This window comes from Camelus ferus, chromosome 29, assembly GCF_009834535.1.
Source record: "Camelus ferus isolate YT-003-E chromosome 29, BCGSAC_Cfer_1.0, whole genome shotgun sequence".
Lineage (NCBI taxonomy): Eukaryota > Metazoa > Chordata > Mammalia > Artiodactyla > Camelidae > Camelus > Camelus ferus.
In genome coordinates, this window is record NC_045724.1 from 9,516,373 (window position 1) to 9,538,428 (window position 22,056).

At 41.3% G+C, this 22,056-nt stretch overlaps 1 protein-coding gene across 4 annotated transcripts in view; it reads right to left on the reverse strand.

Annotated features, from left to right (window-relative positions):
• Nucleotides 1-22,056, reverse strand: part of ZFHX4 (zinc finger homeobox 4) — a 177,258-nt gene that overhangs the window by 4,989 nt on the left and 150,213 nt on the right. For 3 of the 4 annotated variants that reach the window (XM_032470228.1, XM_032470230.1, XM_032470229.1), the window contains exons 6-10: nucleotides 19,503-19,619; nucleotides 13,152-13,285; nucleotides 12,721-12,921; nucleotides 12,057-12,174; nucleotides 6,127-11,520 (exon numbers count right to left, since the gene is read on the reverse strand). In XM_032470228.1, coding sequence (XP_032326119.1) covers nucleotides 6,127-11,520; nucleotides 12,057-12,174; nucleotides 12,721-12,921; nucleotides 13,152-13,285; nucleotides 19,503-19,619 — 5,964 coding nt within the window. Of the gene's footprint in view, nucleotides 3,168-6,126; nucleotides 11,521-12,056; nucleotides 12,175-12,720; nucleotides 12,922-13,151; nucleotides 13,286-19,502; nucleotides 19,620-22,056 lie in introns of all 4 variants that reach the window. The other variant, XM_032470231.1, reaches the window with a different exon arrangement.

Genomic DNA, 22,056 nt, shown 5'->3' on the forward strand with positions numbered 1-22,056 from the left:
GAATGTATTAACACTCAACTTCATCACCCCCAAAACATGCTGCGTCTAGGTTTGCTTGTAGTATGCAAAAATGGTCCCCACCTCATTAGGCAGACACACATAGGGTAGAGTATGACTACTACTGAAACAGAAGAGATCTTTGCTGGATTTCAAGTACTCGATCTAATGCAGTGGCTAGTAGTAAGGTATTATGAAGCCATTTTTATAAGCTGGAGAACTGGGTGAGAAACTAAGAGCTCAGGATAGAAAAAGGAATTGTAAAAGTCTGTGCCTTTCTGAGTTTTAGAGGCAAACACAGTTGACTGCCAAAGGAACAGACTGGAAGCCTAATTAGGTGGTGGTTCATTCTTGAAGGAGGAAAGGCTCACCACCAAGTGATCAGGACAAGGACCATGATGGAGACCCACTGGGCTGATGGAAGAATTAACTGGGAGAAGGTGAATAAAGTTTAAGTTATTAGTGCATAGCTAGAGAGAAAATGATCATAAGAGATAAGACAACCATCTTTTAAATACTGGTTCAAGTCTTAACCTCTATGAGAAATGCAACATTTGAGTGTTCAAAAATGAAAAACAAATGACACAAAAACTATGTGTTTCCATTTTCTTAGCTAGAAAAAACTTTAGTTTCTTAATTGGTCTTTATGCAACGGAGGAAGCTTGTCTTAGGCTTAGCATCCAGGACACACTCAAGTCCTCAACATCACACTCAACTTGACCCTAACCATGATCATATTACTGTCAATTAGCCTAGCTTATTACCGGCTGCTCTTCTTAGTAACCTTACCACAGCCAACTCTTCTCCGACCTGCTTTGAAATAATTTCTGTAGTTGTATCAGTAATAGTCTCTAAATTTCCATCATGTTAGAGAAGAGTCTTTCAATATCCTCAATGGTAAGTGGGGACAGATGCTAAAAATTCCATTTTTCTGGGGGAGAAAATCAAGTCCTAGGGCTGTGAAATGACTTGACAGAGAGAAATCTACAACTTGATGGTAGATGTGCGGTAGGGAAGCTAAATATTATAGTTGCCACTCAAATTTGTCTTCCTGTCTAATTGGATCAATTGTAAATGGTAAACTATGCAAATATGGAAAAAACAATCCTTGAAAATAATAATATTGTACATCCAAGAGAAATATAGTGAGTATCCACATTTTACAGAAGAACGGCTAACATATTTGAAATAAATTTAAATGAAAATGGCTTAAGATTTCCCAGGATATAGTAGCAATGAATGAGTAAATCCCCAAATCTTTAATCCAATTTAGTGTGATAGACTTCTTAGATTCATGCGACTTAGCCTTAGAGAAAATGGTAAAATAATGGAATTGCTTTTGGGGATCCAAACCCACAACTCCCTTGCCTTTATTCCTACACTATGATGTCTGGTATCTTGATCTTCTTTTTACTTCCCTCTCTATACAATTTTATTTCCAAGGAAAAAAAAAAAAAACCAAAGATATGAATACACCTCTTTTTGAAAAGGATCAGTATATACTAGATTAGATAATTTGAGGTTTCTTCCTGCTATGATATTCTGATTTCATGATATTCTATGCTATTTTCCACTAAACACTTAACAGAGGATAATGGATTAAGTCAGAAGAATTAATACCTAATTACAGAATTTCAGGCATGAGTGATTCAGGTAGAAGAAGATTCACCGAGGACAGGAGATCCTTCCTTGCATTGTTAGAATGATACTATGTTGGTAGCTAGCTTCTTTTGCTTATTCATAAAGCCAACCTTAGTTCTGGGTCTAGTAAACCTAGACTTCATACTCAGTAACTGCACACCCTCTCACCTGAGGGCTTTCCCCCACTAAATCTAAGGAAACTGGTGGCTCATCCCTCTGACATGAGGATTTAAGACAAGAGAAATTGTAATGAACTAAGACTTAAAAAAAATAGCAATACTAGTTAGAAAGTGCGTAGATAAGTAGTGAATTTTTAGCTCAGGCTTTCCCATCAGATGGGGTCTACAAATTCCTATCCAGAGGTCATATAGTGAAATAATGAAAATTTTTATTACAATAGGAATAGGAATAGGAATAGGAATAGGAATAGGAATCCCAACTACTACAGTCAAAGACTATAAGCATTTTAGGAATTCAACATCTTGAGGAGTGAGTCAAGTTAAACGATCAACTGTTAAATAAAAATGTTAGGAAAAGAGAAACAGACCAAAGATAATGAATAATGTACATTGGGGCTACGAGTAAAAGACACAAACTTATAAAAACCGGCAGTCAAAAGTTCAGCTGTCAACTGATATATGAAAACCAGAAATAGAAGAGAAAAACTGAACGGTAATCATGATACAAAATAAGTGGTGGTGACTACAAAGATGCATTCTTTCCTGTTCCCTAACTCTTACTCCAATTCTTTGAAATTTCACTGAAAGATGGAAGTTTTTCTACAGATAATCTCATGCTACCATCATTTTGTTTGGTTTTGTTTTCCCGAGACAGCTTCATATTCCCGAAAGTCATGCTTCCAAAAGAAAATGCCTATCTCACGATGAGTGTAGATGTGTTCTCTTTTCCCCAAATTTCTTTGATCTAGGTCTCCCAGAGGGAAAATCTGCTCTGAAGTGAAAAATAAAACTAATTATGTACACGGGCCAAGGACAATTGTGCCAAAATTATTAAAGACTTACTTGTATCTAGATTTACCCCAAATGTGCTAGTAAATTACACTGAAGTATGAGAAAAATGCAAAAGGCATGTTCTAAAGTTCCATTTAAGGAAATGGGGTTAGGCAGTTTTTCCAAAAACTAATGGATCATATAAAAATCAGACACTGCTTAAAACAATAAAGGAAATCAGTTAAAAATTAAAAAATCAAGTTATTTTCCTATTCCTCTTGAGCAAAATGCCAGAAGCAGCTAACTGTCCTGAAGGGTAAAAATGTAAAGTTTTCTAATTTTTTCCAGGTGTTAAGGCACATGAGTTTCTATTGACATTTTCTCTTTTTGCATATGATCATGATAGAAAAAGACAAAAGTTAGCAGAAAATAATTCCTTTTATTAAAAAATGAGTGCTAGTAAGCAGTGCTCCCGAGCACAGGGCTGAGTCATTGTTCAGGAAGCAGCAAACATGATGGGTATTACTCTTGAAAGAGCCGTCTTTGTGATCTTGAAGGACTAAATAATTTGAAGATTTCCTGAAAGTAAGGTAAGGAAATTTTATGAGAATTAAAGCTGCTAAAATACAACAGCAATTCCACCCAAAAAAGAACAAAATGGGTATTTAAATCAGGAATTTAAGAGGTTGGTAAATGCTAAAACTGAACATGTATAATGCAATTAAGTCAATTTTGGGGGTGCAGCCTTTGCAATCAGACATTACTTACTTTATGGCATATCTCATTCAGTGGAGTCTCTTTGTAGTGATTTGCTTAGGAACAAAACCTTGAAATCTACCTTTAGAGGGATGGGGCGCCTTTAAAATGAAGACTTTTCCATAACTAAATCCCATTACATAATGGGCCCAAGATGAACATGTCATATTGTCAAAGTTTATCCATATAGATAACAAACTGTTAGAAGAGCTCAGGGCATGTGAGAAATACAAGAATATTCTACTTAAGAAGTAGTTTTCTCCTTTTGATTTCAAGTAGCTGGGATGTCTGTTTCTCCCATTAAGCAAAGGAGATACCTGTTTGATGAAAAATAATACAGTAGAAAGATGCTGATAGAAAGATGGAGAACCACAGCTCTACTCCATGAGGTGATTAAACTCTTCAGCATGACCCACCACAGATAAATTAACCTAAAAAAGATGTGAGCGCAAAGTGTGGGAATTCAGGCTCTCCAGTGGGATCCTGCTGACAACTCTGCTGTGCTAATGTTTAAATTCCATTACAAACAAAGAACTAATTTAAGAGGAATTGCAAATTCCAGTAGGTATGTTCATGGACCTTTCTTTTTATAACACTCTAGTCTGTTTTGGTCCATGATTTAATGAAGCAGCAGATACACAGCGCAGGGGTCCGCAGTACCAGCTGCTTTTTGAGATAGTGCTCCCTGAGGAGGGCCTGCCTCCAACATCTTCTCACAATTCTGATACTTACAAAACAGGCCCGTATTTCAGGGGGAGGATGTAACTTATTTTTATGGTGTGCAGAATGAGGAGGAAGGTTAGGCTGTTTAAGTATTTCATAAACACCTTCTCTCTCCTCCCTCCTGGCTTTGTTCAATACAGGTCTTCTGGGTACCAGTTTCAGAGTGAAAAACACAAAGGGCAGTCAGCAAAGGACCCATTGTCCACGCAAAGGCCTTTTGATCCAGTGGAGAGAAAAATAAGATGCACTGACCACTGCTTGTGGGGGGTGACTACACGGGCATCATCAATCAAAGCTGACTTGTGACTTGAACTGTTCTTAGCCCAAATTTTACTCTATTTTACAAAACTGTAAGATTTACATTAAGTGTTCATAGGCATTTTCCACATTAGACATTATGTGGAAAGACTATTTTACATAACTGGTCATATAGGAGTTTTTCCACTTAAGACATTTTTCTAGGTGTCAATTAATAATCACAGTGATACATAAAGTGAGACTAGAAGACTAATACATCCATAGGCAAAAAAAAAAAAAAAATACAGCCATCGTATTATTCTTAAACTAATTATATTTGACTTAATTGAAAGGTACAAACAAAACACATAATTGTAGCTTTAATATTTAAGGCCCAAAGAATATCCAGATAATTAAGCCCAAAGAATAGGGGTGGGCAGGGGAAGGTAGCTGGTGTGATAGTTCAAGGAAAGGATGTTGCAGAAATTTTCTTGGTAAAATTCTTTATATGTGTAGAGCCATTCTGTTTCTCTCTAATGCCAACAGGTCATTCTGGACAGGGAACCAGAGAAGCTGGCAGTGGCTAAGAGGTCATGTGACATCGCTGTTTTCATGTCTCCCAAGATAAAAGTTAAAATAGGAATATCTCCCAAAGGCATATTAAAATAAAAATTGCCATTAAGAGAAGGATAACATTGACGTTTAATATTTATGTAAAAGTCCAATTTGGGAAAATGAAAAAAGCTTTCCTTTTGTGCTTTGGGAACTTTCTAGATAGTATGTAATTGGTTCATTCTAGATGTGTCTTTGGAATGTCATGATTTCCTTTTAGAAAGAAAAAAAACCACTGTTAATTTGGAAAATAAAACAGACTTTAAAGAAGGAACTAGAATCATTTTTTTCTATTTCGGATAATATACAACGTTTGTTGTATGTTTGGCTACATGACTGCCTACCACATTATATTCAATTTTTTTCAACCTGCTATAATTGGCTACCTACACTTACTCACAAAATCGGAACTGTACAAACTGCACTTCCCTTCATAAACAAGAGAGCTGGATTCGCCATCTGGGATTGCCTCAAACAACTTTACCATTTTGTTTTGTCTTAATCAGAAATCTTGGCTGAGGGTGGTGGTAGAAAGGCATGGAGTAATACGAATTTGTTTCTAAGGTTAAGAATTTACTTAAATAGTAAGTAACAATGGCTGCTACAGAAAGCAAAATCGTATAGCAATGCTCAATTACAAATTGTCACAGAAGTCATATTTTTAGTAGTTAAACTTTCTATATATATTAGCTTTATTACCTGCGAGGTGTAATGTGGGGGAATTCCTGTATCTAGAAGGCCCCCAGCTTTTGAACTTCCTGGTATTTATGGGGGGAGAAGACCCCCCAAAAGCACAAAACCAAAAAAGAAAAAGTCTCCCTTGGAAATAACATAAATTAAGATGCCAATTAATGTATTACTTAATGCTTCATTTTCTTAATATGTATCCCAGATTTTGTGCCACTTGTCTGTACTGAAATGCCATTTGAAATTGGTTTTGCGATGCGGATATAAAAGGAATGTTTCTATGACATAAAGATGTAATGATATTAATGATATATTTCTGGCTGATCTACCTGGTCTTTATTTTTCTGCCTATGTTCAGGTTGGCTTACTTATTAACTATGCCACTGAAATATATATTTCAAATAACTTAATGGTTTTACTTACTGAAATTAAGAGAGATCCAATGTCTCCTGTTCTTGGTACAGGTCATTGGCTGCCTAATATCACTTAATTAATTAGACTGACTCTCCTTGAAATGACTTACTGTTTGAATTTTGTGGAAATCCAGGCAAAGAGGATGGACCGTTCATTCCAGGGAGAAGGACTGGGGGAAGGCCGGGGAGTCCTGGATAGGCTGCTGGCAGACTGATGCCATGAAGGGAGCTGCTGTCCATCATGCTCGGCTGCTGGACCGCTAAGCCCAGAACATCTGAGGCTTTCTTGATCCGGTCAAGCTCTTGCTGTGCCATCAGCTGTCGAACGGTCGTCGGGGCCAAGTAATCTTTCTCCCGATCAAGCTGACTCCCAACGGTCTCCCTCACTTTTGAAATGTGCTGTTTGGAGAAAATATGATCTCTGATGGACAAGCGGGCAGAGTACTTCACCCCACAGAGGGTACACTCTGGTTTGGTGCCTTCCGTTCCGCTTTGGTTGATCATGAAAGGCTTCCCTATGTTGATTTTAAATTTCTTTTCCTTGGCCCTGGCATTCTGGAACCACACCTGGACCACGCGTTTGGGCAGACCAATCTCATTCCCTAGCATTTCGCACTCTTGCATGGTTGGAGTTCGGTAGTCACTAAAGCAAGCCTTGAGAACCTTGAGTTGAAGATTGCTCATTTGGGTTCTGAAACGCTTGTGACCTGGCCGATCGTTACTTTTGGATTTAAAAGGATTGCTGGATCCAAATGGGTTTGGCGAACTCGGGTCCGCGATGCTGGACGTTTCACTGCGGTCAGCATTGTCGTCGGGGTCATCGGTGATATAAAAGCTTTGGTCGTGGTCACCGTCTTTATCGTTGAAAGGTATCGAGGGGCTGGTGAGAGAAAAGAGAAATTTTTCCTCGCAGACCTCCGTGGTGGGTGTGGTTGCTGTTTTGGGCAAAGTGTCCAGCGTTTTCGGCTCTTTAGGAGATAAAGCTGGCTTCACATCTCCGGAACTTCCTGTGGTGCTTTCCATCTCGGCGTTCCCCTCGTCTCCAGTGGTGGCGTCACTGATGGCTGTGTTAATGGACGAAGTCTCATCAAAATCAGTCTTATTCTGATCATACCCGGCCTCTGCAGGAGGGGCATTTAAATTCTCCACATCCTCGGGACACTCTGCTTTAAAAGAAGAAGGGCTCAGAAGATTCTTTGGCGACAGCTCTGCTGTTTTGCTCACTGGCGTTGACACCGTAGAAGCCAATTCATTCTCACTGGAGAGATCAATTTTCGTCAATGGCAAAGAAGGATAATCAAAATAAATGTATTTCTGCGGACTTTCTCCCCCATCTTCCGCGGATATCAAAGGGCTTGGGGGCAAACTGTAACCTGCCTGCTTTCCTTCATTCCAGTGCCGGGAGCGAATGTGGCTTTCCAGGGCTGACTTGGCCTTAAACAGGGCTCGGCAGAACGGACACCGCTTATGGGACTGGGCCGGGCCCACCGCCCGGAATTGGCCTTTCCTTTCTCGCGCGCGCGTGTTCTGGAACCAGACTTGCACTACTCGTTTCTTCAGCCCGACTTCGCGGGCGATATGATCAAGCATTTTCCTGGTAGGATTGGAATCCAGTAAGTATTTTTCATAGAGTATTTCCAGTTGCTCCGGGGTGATGGTGGTTCTCAAGCGTTTATCACGGTGCTGGTCCTCACCGCTGTTCCCGCCTTCCTTCTCACTGCAGTTGGTGTCTTCTTTGTCATCCAGTTTCCTTTTAAAGGAAGCGGCCACGGTGGCGGGCGCTGCGGTGTGCGAGGTGGCGGTCTGCGGGGGCATCTGTGTGAGAGAACCACTCAGCAGCTGTCCCGTCATCAGCGGGTTGTTGGGGTCGAATATCATGTAGGGCATGTCCATGGGCCGTTCCAAGAACGGAGAGTGAAGGAACTGGTTTTGAGCAGCAAGGAAGTGCATGTGCTGGTGCTCCTGCCAGAGTTCCAGAGTCGGGAAGGCAACTGTGCACTGATCACATTGGTACTGTAGTAACTGCGGAGGTAGACTGTTCTGGAGAGAAGTCATGGAAATCTGCAGTGGGCTGGAGGGGACCGGGGTCTGAGAGGCCGAGGGAGGTCTTCCGAGAAGTTGGGGTGGTTTCGGTGGCGGTGGCTGTGGCTGAGTGGCCGAGGCCTGCGGTGGGTCTGAGGAAGTCGATGCTAGTGGCAGGGCTGGTTTGATGCCTTGAGAAGGGGGCGAGGGGTCACTCTGCTTTGGCTTTTCTGTGGGATATTCAGGTTTTGGAGACGTCTTCTCAGGTTCCGGTTTGGGTGACGGAATCAGCGGGGTACTAGTCCCGGAGCCAGAACTTACCGTGGGGGCAGGAGCGCTTTTGGCTGCCTCGGTCTGGCCAGACGCTGTGCAATGCTTGTACACCACCTGGTCCGTGGCGTCCATGGAGTCTTCGGTTTGGCTTTCATCTTGGGCATCGTCGTCTTCATCCTTGTAACACTGCTTTTTCTGATGTGTAATCAAGTCAAAGATCCGGGGGAAAACCACATTGCACTTCTTACACTGGTACTGCATGTTGCTCGTTCGAATATACCGCTCATTAGTGAGTTCTCTTTTTTCATTATCTTTAGCCTCTGCTTGATTCTCGTAACTCTTCCGGGCCTTCTGACGAGCATTCTGGAACCACACAACAATAACCCGGGTGGGCAGATTGAGAACAGTGGAAAGTTGTTCTATTTCATCATCTTTCGGGTAAGCGTTTGTGTCAAAGAAGTCTTGAAGGACCCTAAGCTGGTAGTCAGTAAACCGGGTCCTAGAAGACCTCTTACTGAAGGATGCATCCGATTTGTAAGGTTCTAAAGAGGAGGGCTGTGGGTCGATTCTGATATCTTCCAAAACAGTTATGGGAGGGTTACTGAAGTTGTAGGGAGAATCCTTATTTCTCTGCCGCTCCTTAAAAAGCGTATTTCGAAACCAGTGCTTGATGACTTTCTGAGAGAGACCAGATTTCTCTGCCATTTCCTGGATCTGTTCTTCACTCGGAGAATTATTGATGTCAAAATAAGCCCTCAGGATTTTCAGCTGGTCATCCGTAATCCTCGTCCGCGGGCGTTTGAACTGAGAATGCCGTAGGAAGTTGGGATCCAGCCCGAGCTGCTGCTGGCAGAGCTGAGTGAGGTCGGCCGAGAGCGTGTCCATCTGGGGCAGCTGCAGGGCGAGCTGGGGAGGAAGTGCGGGGTGCTGCACTGGCTGCATCATGATGGAGGGAAAGAGCGGCAGGTCCAGAGACACGGGCAGCTGGACCTGCGGGGGCGCGGAGGGCGGAGGGGGTGGGGGCGGGGGAGGCGGCGGCGGAGGCGGGGGCGGCGGCGGCGGCGTGGGCGGCGGGGCCTGCAGCGGGGTGGACACGGAGCTTGGGAGTTTGACGGGACCCAGAGCAGAAGGCTGCGGAGGCGCTGGCGGCAGCGGGGGCGGCGGCGGCGGCGGGGGCGGCGGCGTTTCCGGAGAAGATGGAGAGATTGGATAAAGCTTGTCATAGGCCTCCCGGTACTGACGGGCAAATTTTTCTAGGGCTCCGTAGGGAAAAAACTGGCCGTGCACGTGTTCTTGGTGACTCTTGAGAATAAGAACGTTGGAAAACAATTTCCCGCACGTGCCGCATTCCAGCTTCTCCCTGTTGTCGCCCTCGCCACTCTTGCCCTTCTTCTGCACCTTCTGCCTGTTCTCATTGTACTGAATGACCAGTTCGAAACCAAAGTTTTCCAGTAATGCTTTGGCTGCGTTGCCTCTGGCCCCTGAAGCGATTCGGGGCGGCAGGATGGACGGTTCCAAGGATTTCTGCTTCTTTCCGTCTTTGCCTTCTTTGAGCCCTTCCCCTTCACTTACAGATTCTTGCTTTGGCTTGTCTTGCTTTTCGGCGATCTCTTCTGCCTCCTTGTAAGAAGGTGTGTCTTTCGCAGCTGCTGCGCAGTCGGCACTGGCCAGGGGCGCCTGCTCCTGTTTCAGTGATTTGCTTGCCTGCTGCTGCTGCTGCTGCTGCTGTTTTGGGGGCTGCAGCTGGGGCTGTGTGGCCTGGTACTGTTGCGCTTGTTGCTGGAGTAGCTGGAGTTGAGTTTGGCCAACGTGATGTTGTTGGGTTTGAATCTGCTGCTTCAAGTCTTCAAGCAAGGACCCGGCCATCCCCGCCATGCCAGGCATCCCAAATGCCGCAGAGCCTGGCAGGCCCAAGTCCGGCCCCAGGCTGAACTCTGTCCCAGGGATGTAGAACGGGAAGAGAAACTGAGGCTGCTGAAACTGCAGCAGCGCCTCGGGGGTCATGGGGAAATGAGGCAGAAAGGCGGGGTTGAGAAACTGAGGCTGAAAGAACGCCGCCTGCTGTTGCAACTCGTGTTGCAGCTGCATCTGAATTTGTGCTGGTGACTGCGCTGGGTGGTGGGTAGGCTGAGCAGAGATTAATTCTGGAGTTGGCTTTTTATTCAATTCTTTGGCATCTAAGTGGGTATCTTTGCTGCTGGCTGCAGCTAAACTCATGGTCTCTAACATCCCTTGGCCGGGACTGTTCACGCTGGCTGCCACACCGTGCCCGCCGGTTGCATGGCCGCTGGGCTCCAGCTTTGCAGCCCTCGCCTTTGTCTGGTGGAGCACGGACCTCATGTGGATTTCCAAGGTCGAGCTTTGGCTGTACGCCACGTTGCAGATGCTGCACTTGTAGGGTTTGTTATCTGTGCTGCTGTTGGTTTCTTGAGGAACGGGACTGGAGGCTTCCTGCAAGACCTTTTTCAACTTATGCAGGTGAGACACTGAGTTATAATGGACCAAGAGAATGTTCTTTTGGGTGAACGACTCTTTACACACTGTACATTTATATGGGCGAGATGGGTCGAGGAATTTTTCCATCGTAAAATTTGGCCCTTTTCTAAAAGGTAAAGTCCGCTTTGGTTCAGAGCCCGTGTCGTCTGGAATAGAGCTGCTGTCACTCCCTACAGGACTTGCCTTGCCTTCGTGGTCCACCTCATAGTCTCTCTCCATTTCCTGCTCGAGGGCATGGTCGTCCTGGGCCATAGTTTCAGTCTCTGCCCACAGTTCACCATTCACGGGCAAGGAGGCATATAACTGCTGAAGCTCGGCTTCGCTCAGTTCTGGGTGGCCTGCTTCCAAGTGTTTTTTTAAAGCCTGGAATGTACGGAAACTACGCTGGCAGAGATTACACATCGTCGCAGCCCGAATCGCGTGATACTGGGAATGTATCTGAAGCTTTTGCATAGTCTTAAAAGCCAAGCTGCAGTGGTTACAGCGATACTTATAAACGTGGCGGTCCGACACGGAGAGTGGTTGCCTTTTTTGCTGTTCGCTTAACTGATCGTGCAGTGGGTCGGAGATTTTCATATCCTTACTGCTGTTCTTACTCCATTCCAACATGTCTGTGGCTTCTTTCGTTGGTTTCTGCTCCTCACTCTTTACTTCCATGCTAGCCTTGGAATCGTCAAGACCCACCATAGTTCTGTCATCCATTGGGCTTTCACCTGTGGGGAAGGAGGCATAAGCATCACTGATGGGAGGAGGCAAGCCCACACCTTAAAAGCCAAAAAAAAACCTTGTCAAGAAAGGTTTCTGCTTCATTGATTCTTTGAAGAAATATTTGTTGAGCAGCTACTGTGTGGCAAGCACTCTTGTGGGCACTAGGGGTATAAAGGCGAATAAGAAATCACCCTTGACCTCAAGGAATTTCAAGATAGGGAAGAAAATAAGTCAGAGGTAATTAGAGTATGCTAAGCAGTGTGATACCAAGGGCCATAGTGTTCAGGAATTGAAACACACAAAATACTCCTGATCATTGACACTGAGGTCCCCCAAGGGCAGTTTACAGGTAACCAGATATTAAATACGTCTTAGAAACCATGGCTTCTGGAAATCCTGTACTTTTTCTTCCTGTGTTTTTCTTTTCTTATTTTCTTCCCTTCCTTCTTTTTTAATCTTTGATAGTAGTAATACTGGAGCACCACCACGGATGCAGCCCCTGGGTGTGTCTTCCACAGATCTTGGTCAGAAGGTGGCATACCTGAATATTTCCCAGACCCCTCGGCTGTGACAGCTGCAGGTGTGTCCCGCTCCAACTTCTCAGAGGCAGCTGCTGGCAGTAGCAAACTATTGGGCATCATTACATCAGGGACAGGCACCTGGGAAAACCAAAGGGGGTCATGTCAAAGGTACCCCAGAAATCATGGACTCCATCACACCGCCCTTTGGCAGTAGTATATCCCAGTACATTTTCCCGACCAAAGCAGGGACATTCTGTGGTTCTTACAGGCAAAATGCTTTCTTCACACTTTAGATCAAGGCTGTTGTGATACTGTATGCTTCTTTTCTTTTTAAAAATATAGTTTGAAGGTTTTTATAGGCCTGTTTTGTGTAATGATAGCCAAGAAAATATGAAACTCAAGGTGCCCACAACAATCGTTTGATTAACATTATACTTATAAAAATAGGACTGCAAAAGCTGTCATTAATCAGCTATGCCTTGTATCATATTTGGTTTTTTTTTTTTTCCCTAAGCACAAGAGCCAACAAATGGCCCTTAATTGCAATTTCTGCAACAGGGTCAGTAAGAGAGCTTGGCATAGCACAGAAGAAATAAATTTCTATCAGTCCGTAATTACAGATTTTGTGTTGATACCTTTACAGGGATGATATGTCACACATGCATCAACATTTGGCATCCTTACTGTCATAAGCAGCTTCTCCACACAATCTGGAGACACGCTGTGTAAATGCGTCAGATGCAGCTGGAGGTGCATTTTGTTGCTGAGGACGTCCTGGCAGAGGGGACAGCAGATGACCGGCTGCACCGAGTGCTGTGACAGGACGTGCATCTGGATACGACTTTGGTCCCTACTATTGTAGTTACAATAAGGACACTGATAGAACTGGAAAATATTGGATAAACATGACCACTGTCAGTTAATGGATTTTGATGACTTAAGAGCATTAAAGGTCACATCAAGAGTTAATTACTTTACCAATCACAGTGTATACAGACATTTCAACAGCATAGAATAGTTGGGGGCTCTAAAATTATCAAAGGCAATAATTTAAAAACAAACAAACAAACAAAAAACAGGCTGATACAGCCAAGGGAAATAAAAAGCACATTTACCTGTTCGTGACAGAATTTATTGTCCTCTGTAGGTTTTGATCTTTTGGTTGCCACATCCTCTTCCTTTGCCAGCAGGAGTGGCTGGGTTCCCCCTGCCACACTGACTTTTAGCTCCTTTTCTGGTGTGGTTATTCCTGATTCCCCAAAACAGAATAGAACATCTCAATTTTAAAAGACTAACAATGCCGAAATCTGAAAAATTATGTTTTCAAATGGCTCTGACTCTTAATCCACTGAATCACCAAAAAAAAATGGACAAGGATTTTTATATGATGGTAAACTCAAAAGGCAAAAGGTGCATCTCTTTTTGTCCACCAACCAAGTGGACTTTATAAAGATATTTTAAAATGTACTCCTGTCTCATGTTTTGATAACCCTGGGTGACCTTGAAAGATTCATCAATAACACATGCTCTCTGGTGTCTCAGAATGCCTTTATCACACGAGAGCCAACCTACTCCAGTTCACAAATGCTAACTTAGAAAATAATTAATTTTTTGCTCATGTTTAATTACCAATTTCTTTTGTAAAATTCTGGGACACTGAAAACATTTCAAAATTCTGAGAAGAGCTGACTGATTATAAATCAGGAATGAAAACAGTGTTTTTACATGGTGAATGTAGGATTTAAAAATTAACTATAGGTAACGTAGCCACTGTGGCTTGTGATTTATTTTTTCCTTCAGATGTTTGAGCAGTTGGCTGTGCACAAAACACTGTAGTCCACATCTCAAGAAGACAATTGTTTTATGAGGTTAATCTGTATATTTGGTGTAGAAGACGGTTTAAAATTTTGCCTAGGTGAGCAACATAACGTATAGAAGGCTCATACACATCAAAGGAAAGAGTGTGAGTCTAATTTCCTGATCTAACAGAAAATTCTTTCTAGCATCAATTTTCCCAATAAGCTCCTCTGCGAGGCTGGATATCACAGCGACATTGGGTAGGCATGTCACATACATCTCACGACAAACACAAAACCTCATTTACCAGCCATTCCAATCTCATCATAGCGCGGCATCATCTGACCTTTTTTCTGCTGTTTATTATGAGTATTTCTAATTTTAACTTTCAATTTTCACCATCTTCCAGTCAATTTGCAACTAAATTATTTCCAGGGTGAGGACACTATCACTGGACAACTGGGTGCAAATACATCTTGAAATGCAATGAAGCTAAACCATTGATTGCTATCAGACCCCACGTAAATATAGAGTCTAGGCGTAATCTGATTGTATGCTGTGCATGAAGATTTATCTTGATTTTTTTTTTTCAATCCACATACGGTTCATATAAATGAACAAATTACACCTTATTGCAAAATAACCCGGTTTTAATTTAAAAATAAGGTCAAGGATGTTATGGAAACAAAGTAAAAATGAACCCCAAAATGCATTCTTTTCCTATCCTGGATGGAGATGCATGCTTTATACCATGTAAATAATTTTATGAATTTTAAATTCTGAAAGAAATTTAAAAGTAAGTCTGACTCTGAGGAGATCAAAATTAAAATAGAATTTAACTGACATAATGACAGTAATTTTATTCCCTTGGGGCTTGTGCTAGGTATAGAATTAGTGCTACATTTTCAAACAAATTGCACTGATCCTGATTTCTAGATTTACAAACACTAGATTTTATTTGAATTGGTACAGTTGTCCTATATATATAGGTACTTTGCAGAAATTTAGATTCTTTCTAGATATCTGAAAAAATAATTTATTGTAGTTGTGTTTGAGTGAACTTAAATTGGAGATAGACTAAAGAATTTCATTACACTGATTAAACAATATCCAAAAAAAATGTCAAAAACAAGAATGTTTATTTCATAATTAATTGTGGAATCAAAAAAATGTGTTTCTTCTTAAGGGAAAATTCTCAAAGCAGAATATGCTTTGTGCTATCATTTTGAATTGCTGAAAATAAACATTTAAGAAAATAAGATGATACTTAGTATTTGCAAAAAGAATTTACTGCTTAAGGTATCAGATCACCTTAAAACAACTGTCATTTAAATCACCAAAAGAGTATGGGTGTTTTTTTTCCTGTGAGACTGGAAGATTTTTCTTAAAAAGTTCTCCAATAATGTTCTTTCTTAAGAATTCTTTCTTAAGAGAATAATATTTCCATATCACTCTTTTGTGTACATGGTAGAATCAGACATGACCAAATAATAAGTTGGTCCAATTCCCGGTGCTATCAAAGACTGTCACACACAAGGTGAAAGAGAATTTCCAAAACTCTTGTTGCTTGCAGTCCTTCTGGAACATAAGAAACAGAATAAACCTTCCAGAAACTTCTAAATCTATTAAATGTATAGCTATGGCCTGATTTTTATAAGCATGTATCTTCAAATATTAGTACTATGAAGGATCAGAAAAACATTGACTTCAAGGTTTGAGACATTTTACTAAGACTAGACTATACACTCATGTACATATTTGATATAATTAATCCACATTATTTTTATGCTTATTAATATTCATCAATAACATAACTGCTTTTGGATTTAAGGACATTCAAGCTGCATGAAGAAAAGAGTTAAGTTTTAGGGTCACTATTTCATAGCCATTACGGTCACTGTTGGCTATGGTATAACACCCAATATATGTGCCAGATTCAATATTTTTTGGCTAATTAACTTGGTTAATTAAACCATGATCTTAATGTCAGTTCAAAGCTTCCTCAAGACCATTTTATTTTAAATTGAAAAGAAGTTATAAATAAAGTCTAAACCCACTAACTGTAGCTAGGTACCCCAGAAATGCATGTCACTGATAAGAAGCAGCAGCAGAGAATGCTTAGATGTAATAACGTATAACAAAAGCAGACTCTTGAAGGTCAAACAGGTCACCGGGAGTATTTGCAAACATGGTAGACCTTACATTTTACGCACACATGCCTTTCCTACTCAAAGGGTTACCATCGCAGGTATTATGGCCTCCCTGGTTAATTACAGGAAATCAACTCTGGGGTCTTTTTCTGAATTATTATATCCTAGCAATATATTAAATAAAGGCCAATTAATTTCAGGAAGGTTTTAAGTTTTGTGATTTCATAGTTTATGTCTGAAATTTACTTGAATTGAACAGTGTTTGTTACCCTAGACAAAATTTTGAAATGAGCTCATAATTCATTTTGGGTTACTGAGGACATCACAATATCCTCCAAAAACAATGCCACTTTAATACATTTTAACTAAACAAATGAAGTCTAATTACAAATAAGCACTGCCAAATAGATGAGCCAATGATTATCTGTCCGTTATGGTATTATTTACCTTGCATGAGATTATGGGTATAAAAATGACATAATTCATTTCAATTCAGATGTTGCCTACTTAATAAATTTTCAGTCCCTAAAATACAGAAGGTTGTAAAATGGCTTACACTCATAACAAGTGAGGAAAATCTAATAGCACACAGGTACTCAAAGCAAATCTTGGAAAAAAACCAACAAAACAAAATGCTGAGTTGTTATTTATGAATCAATGTGTTTGATAAGGTTTGAATTCTATAAAACTTGAATATAACAGATGTTATTCAACTCCAAATAAGTCTAAATTATAATTACCAATACAGTATTCTTTCTAATGAGACTAGAATGAAAGGATAATTTTAATTGCAATAATGAAGGTTAATTTCCATCTTTCCTCATGTTTACTCCCTTATTAAAAAGTGGTCCCCTTAGCCAAGGCAGAGACATATTACATTTTCAATGCAAATGTATTAATCTGGATAAACTCTATATTAATTCTTGTAGTGCACAGAGCTATAATTTGGATTATAATTAATCTAAAGTGGCACTAGATTTAAATGACAATATAAATGAGGCATTAGGAGGCTTTTCTATTATGAATGAATATTCAACAAATATAACTCGCCTATTGCCAAGTCCCATTTTGAAAGCTCCAGTCCTAGAGATTAATGTCAGTGGCAGTACAACAGCTTACACAAACACCGTCTTCCTAACATGTGCTAATTCCTTCCTGTCTAAAAAATTCTGTGTTAAACTGGGGTCACACTGTTTTCCCATCTAACACATTAAGAGAGTGATTAATATATGAATTTGCCAGTATTTTTTGACATCTGTAACTGACATCAGAAAAAAAGAAACAATACATACATAAGTGGTTATTTGATCATGAGAAATACCGACATGGAAGAAAAAAAATCCACGTAATTTTTCACCGAATCAGATTCAATTTAGGACAAAAAAAAAAAAAAAAAAACAACTCTGTTAAAAGTTCCTGTAGGCAGTCAATAAGAACTGTCCTGATGTCTGGGAGGTTTCAAGGCTAAATATTTGCATCTCAGTAATTGCTTTGAGTTGGTGCTTAAAGCCCTCTTTCATCCTTACAGATGTGGTTGGGGAGGCAGTTCTACAGGGATAAAACTGTGTTTTAAAAAACTAACATTATCCAATGGTCTGTGTCCTCTCACATTCCTGAGTCCTGTCGAGATGGTACAATTAGAGGCCCAAGAAAGGACAATAACTCATCAGGCCATTAGGGAGTGGTTGAGCCCATTATTTATGTAGAGCAGTAAACTGGGCTGGTGGAGATAGGGCCCTCACATCTGCGGTTTGTTCCAAGCAAGACTCCTTGCTCGCTGGGGAGACCGGAGCCCCTTTCAAGAGATTCCCACAACCCATCCTTTACAAGGTCTTAGTTACTTAAAACCAAGCATCATGTCACATTCCTAGGTATTACGGGAACACTCGATGAATGCCGATGCTCTATCTATGGGTTTTACACATCCTTCTGAAGAATGGGGTTGGGGTGGGAAGAGACTTGTGGTACAACTGTGAGAAAGTCACCCCTGAAGGCAGGCAGAATCCTGCCCTCCCCCTCCCCAAAGTAGGCAAGCAGCCAGCCTTGATGAGGTCTATCCTTGAGAGTGAGTAACGTAACCACCTTGCTATTTCCAATTGTTTTCAAATGAGGTGTAGATGGCACCACCCTTGACCTTAATCCTGAGGTCCTTCAACTTCCCTGTCAGTAACCTCAGGAGCCGACTTCCTCATATACAATTCTGGCATCTTTTTTTTTTTTTTTTTAAACATTGCGTTAGGCTCAATACCAACCTTAGACCCTCTTTGTTTAAATCAAATTAGAATCATATGTTAGCCACTAGATCCTAGATGCAAATTTAAATGGCTCTTTTCTCACTGGATTCCAGAGAGAAATTCAGCACTGAACGGTCTGGGGTGGGGAGCAGGGAGGCCCTTCAAATAATTTTCGAAGGGAATGGAAAACTCAGATCTGCAAAGACTGAATAACAAATAGGGGATAATTCAGATTTAAACAAACTTGCACGTGAAAATGATTTTTTTTTTTGCACAACCCAATGTCTTCATAGTGAAAGCAAGCTCTTTCTACGCGGCTGTCACTGGAATTCAAGGCAAAGATAGATGACTACCTGAAACTAATAGGCTTGAACCGGTTTCAGCACTTCTTCTGCTTCAGTGAGTCCAACATAATAAAACTAGGTATAGCGTGCCCCCAAAATAGCCAATGTAATATTCATTGCAACCATAGATTTCCATCTCATACATACAAAGCATGGATGAAGTCATATATTTGCCAAATCAAACAACAGAAAAAGCCTTAGGTATCCACACCAGATGCTGGCCTAGGGTTTGTTTGTGCACAAGTAAATGTCATGACACGAAGGTTTGTTTTCAAAGACAGTAGCTTTCATTACTGGGATTTGTGTATTCTGGAAGATCAAAATTACCCCGCACCTAATCCCTTCTCAATGATATTTCCTCTTCTTAGGCTGAATCATCTGCAAACTTTTTCACTGGATTTTGTTTGAAATGCCTCAAATAGATGCCCTTAAAAAGGGCAAATTCCTGAGTGGAAGTGGTAAAAAAAAAAAAAGCAAGGAAAAATAACTTTTATTTTTAGGGTTACTGTAGTTTGGGAGGGAGGTGGGGTGATTGAATGAAAAAAATTCAAGTGATATCTAATCCCGTGCTTATGAAAAATTAATATGCCATCAGAGGACCCACAAGTATAGCTAAGATTAATGAAAGGCGCTTAAAAAATTACAAGCACACAAACTGATTTGATTAAAAAATAATCTCGCTGGTCGTCCTGCAATATTCTTCAACTTATCCACATCTATTCTGTCAGATGGTTATGATTAAAAATAGGTCAATGCGAGGCTACTGATAGAAATCACATGCAAAATGCACATGCAATGCATAGTAGTGGGAATGTTCAGACAGTTTAAAATGAATAAAGGCTTTTAATCAGCTTTGGCGGGGGGGGGGCGGGGTGTGAAGGAAGAGCCGATTGCAGGAAATGGGGGTGCGGGGAAGAAAAGGTGAGAATCTAACATCTTACCAGAATCTTTATTCGAGTTTTTGCCTTCACTACTGTCTCTCTCACTTGTGTCCTTCTCCTCATCCTCGGCCACTGCTGGAGGTTTGACAGCTCCTTCTGCCTCTTCACTTTGCTCTTCTGTTAAGAAAGGCAGACCAGTCAGGAGGAGGCAAAACCCCAGAAATGCACAAGCTGAAAGAAACTACGGGACCATTTTAAAACTTTCTTATTTGTGAATCATCTGCAGACCTTCATTCTCAAAAAAACAACATGAATTTATTCAAAAGACTCTATTAGAACCTGCTGGCTAGACCAATGCAGTTTTTGTTTTTTTGTTTTTTTTTTAATTTTTATCTCCAGCAACTTCTTTTATATCCATTGAGAAAATGGGTCTGTACTAAATTAAAATAAAAGTGATTGTTTAAAAGAAAGACAGTTCAAGCCAGAAAAGATTTAAAAATGAATGGAAAGTGATTTTGTAATTTCCATAGTAGAACCTTCTCAACTACATGAATACACTGTTCCATGGGCTTGGATAAATGGCAGAGCAAACCAAAGTCTTGGAAAAATTTCTTAGTAAAATAGTGTGATGAGGACAGGTTAAATATAAGACAGGTGTTATTCCCACCTTTTAGTCCTTAGACTCCAGAGGAATTTTTAGGAATTTGTCAAAGTAAGATCTCAAAACTTGAGTTACACTGGGATTTTTTTTTTCTATAGGAGGAGCTCCACAGGGCGTAGGACAGAAGAAGGTACACGTCTTCTATGACAACCACATCACCCCACACCTCATTCATGGGTCTCACACCAGCTAGATTACATGGAAATCCTCATAGTAACTCAACCCTATTTAATTATTCTGTAAATCTCAGCTATGCCGCTGCTGGTGAATTAATCTGTTTATGCAGTTAGCCTCTGTGCTGGGTCTGTGTCCCACTAATCCGTGAAAGGCCCACTGTTCTCTTTCATCCTGTGATCATTTGTCTCTCACTGTGCTGATGTCACATTTTAATGAATTTTTAGCAATCTGAGTAATGCCAGATAACCAGACTCACAGCTCCCCCCAGCAGGGCATGCTGCTTCCATTGCAGCACACACACAAAAATAAAAATCAGATTCCCCTGTTCAGGTAGGAATGACATAAATTAGGAGAAGAAGGTAAAATGGGATTTGAAGCACCAGGCTGCTCAGTTTCATAAAATCTTTAATGACCATATAAATTAACCCTGGAAAGGCAAAAGGTCATCGACACACATTTGCATACACTCCTCTATTTGCTTTGGATAAGCAGAGCTTTTATGCAGAGAACATGATACAATTAACCCTTCAATAACCATACAAAACGCTGCTCCGGACATTTTAAGTGTCAAGCATTAACTGAAAATTACACACTGCATAAAATTTTCATTGCAAATGCGATAGTGATTGAAAGGGGAAATCGTGGCCCTCTCCACACCCCATGTTTTTTTAATAACGTTCTGACAGCAGAATGAAATATCCAGTCACATGTAGCAGCTGAGCGCCAAAAAAAAAAAAGAAAAGAAAAAAATGTGGCTATTTAGTGTCTCACTTGCCAGCCATGCTCTACAACTGTGACAGCAGAAAACTGCGGACAGTTCTGGGTTCAGTGGGGGAAACTCCAAAAAAAAAAAAAAAAGGAGACCAAGGCCATTTAATACATTCGAAATCAGAGTTGGTTTCAACTGTAAGTCCTCAAAGGGACCATACAAATCCATTTATTCCATGTTTGCACTTTGCCACTGCACAAAAGCAGAGGGGAGGTCCTTGGGGAGGGGTCAGTCATCTGAGGGTTTGGGAGGAAGCTGCCCCTTCAGGCAAACACGCAGGGAGATTGTACTTGAGGAATAGCGGATCAACACGTCTCATGGCTGTGGCTGGCTTTCAGTCCGGCGGTGATAATCACTGATCAAACACAGGCTCCCTCCTCCCAGCACGGGGCCCGGCTGGGTGGGGACAGTGGCCTGGCTCAGTATGGGAGGCTGGGGGGCTGAGATCATGGCTGGATGGGGCTGGGTCCCTGCCAAGTCCACCCACGTGACGTGATGTGACATCCAGTGTCAGGCCTGTGACCTAGGGCAGCTCATGGCAATGGCTTCTCAACTCATCCTGGGGAAGGGATGCAAGACTTCTTTGGAGTCAATTTACTGGACCTTTTCCCCCAGGGCTGGAAAAGAAAGTGTCAAGAGTGCTACTGAGTGTCCTTATCTTGAGGGGACATAAAATTGTAAGGGCCATCACCACTCACATTAATAAAACATCGTGTGTCAGGAGCAGCAGATGAAAATTATGAAGGTCCTAAAAGAAAAACTACAGTATAATCTGGGTCTCATCAGTTTTTTGCAGGATCCTCTTCATTTTTTTTCTGGTCTGTGTTTTAAGTGTGAGAGAAATTCCCAGACATGCCCTCCTATACATCACTGGTGTCTGACCTCAGCCTGACCCTGGCAACAGTTTGAGAAATCTGAATGTGAACAAAGACCCTGTGTCAGCAGCAGGGAAAGACTGTGGGATAGACTCTCCCCATCAACTTAATCGCAAACAGCAGTTCTGAGGC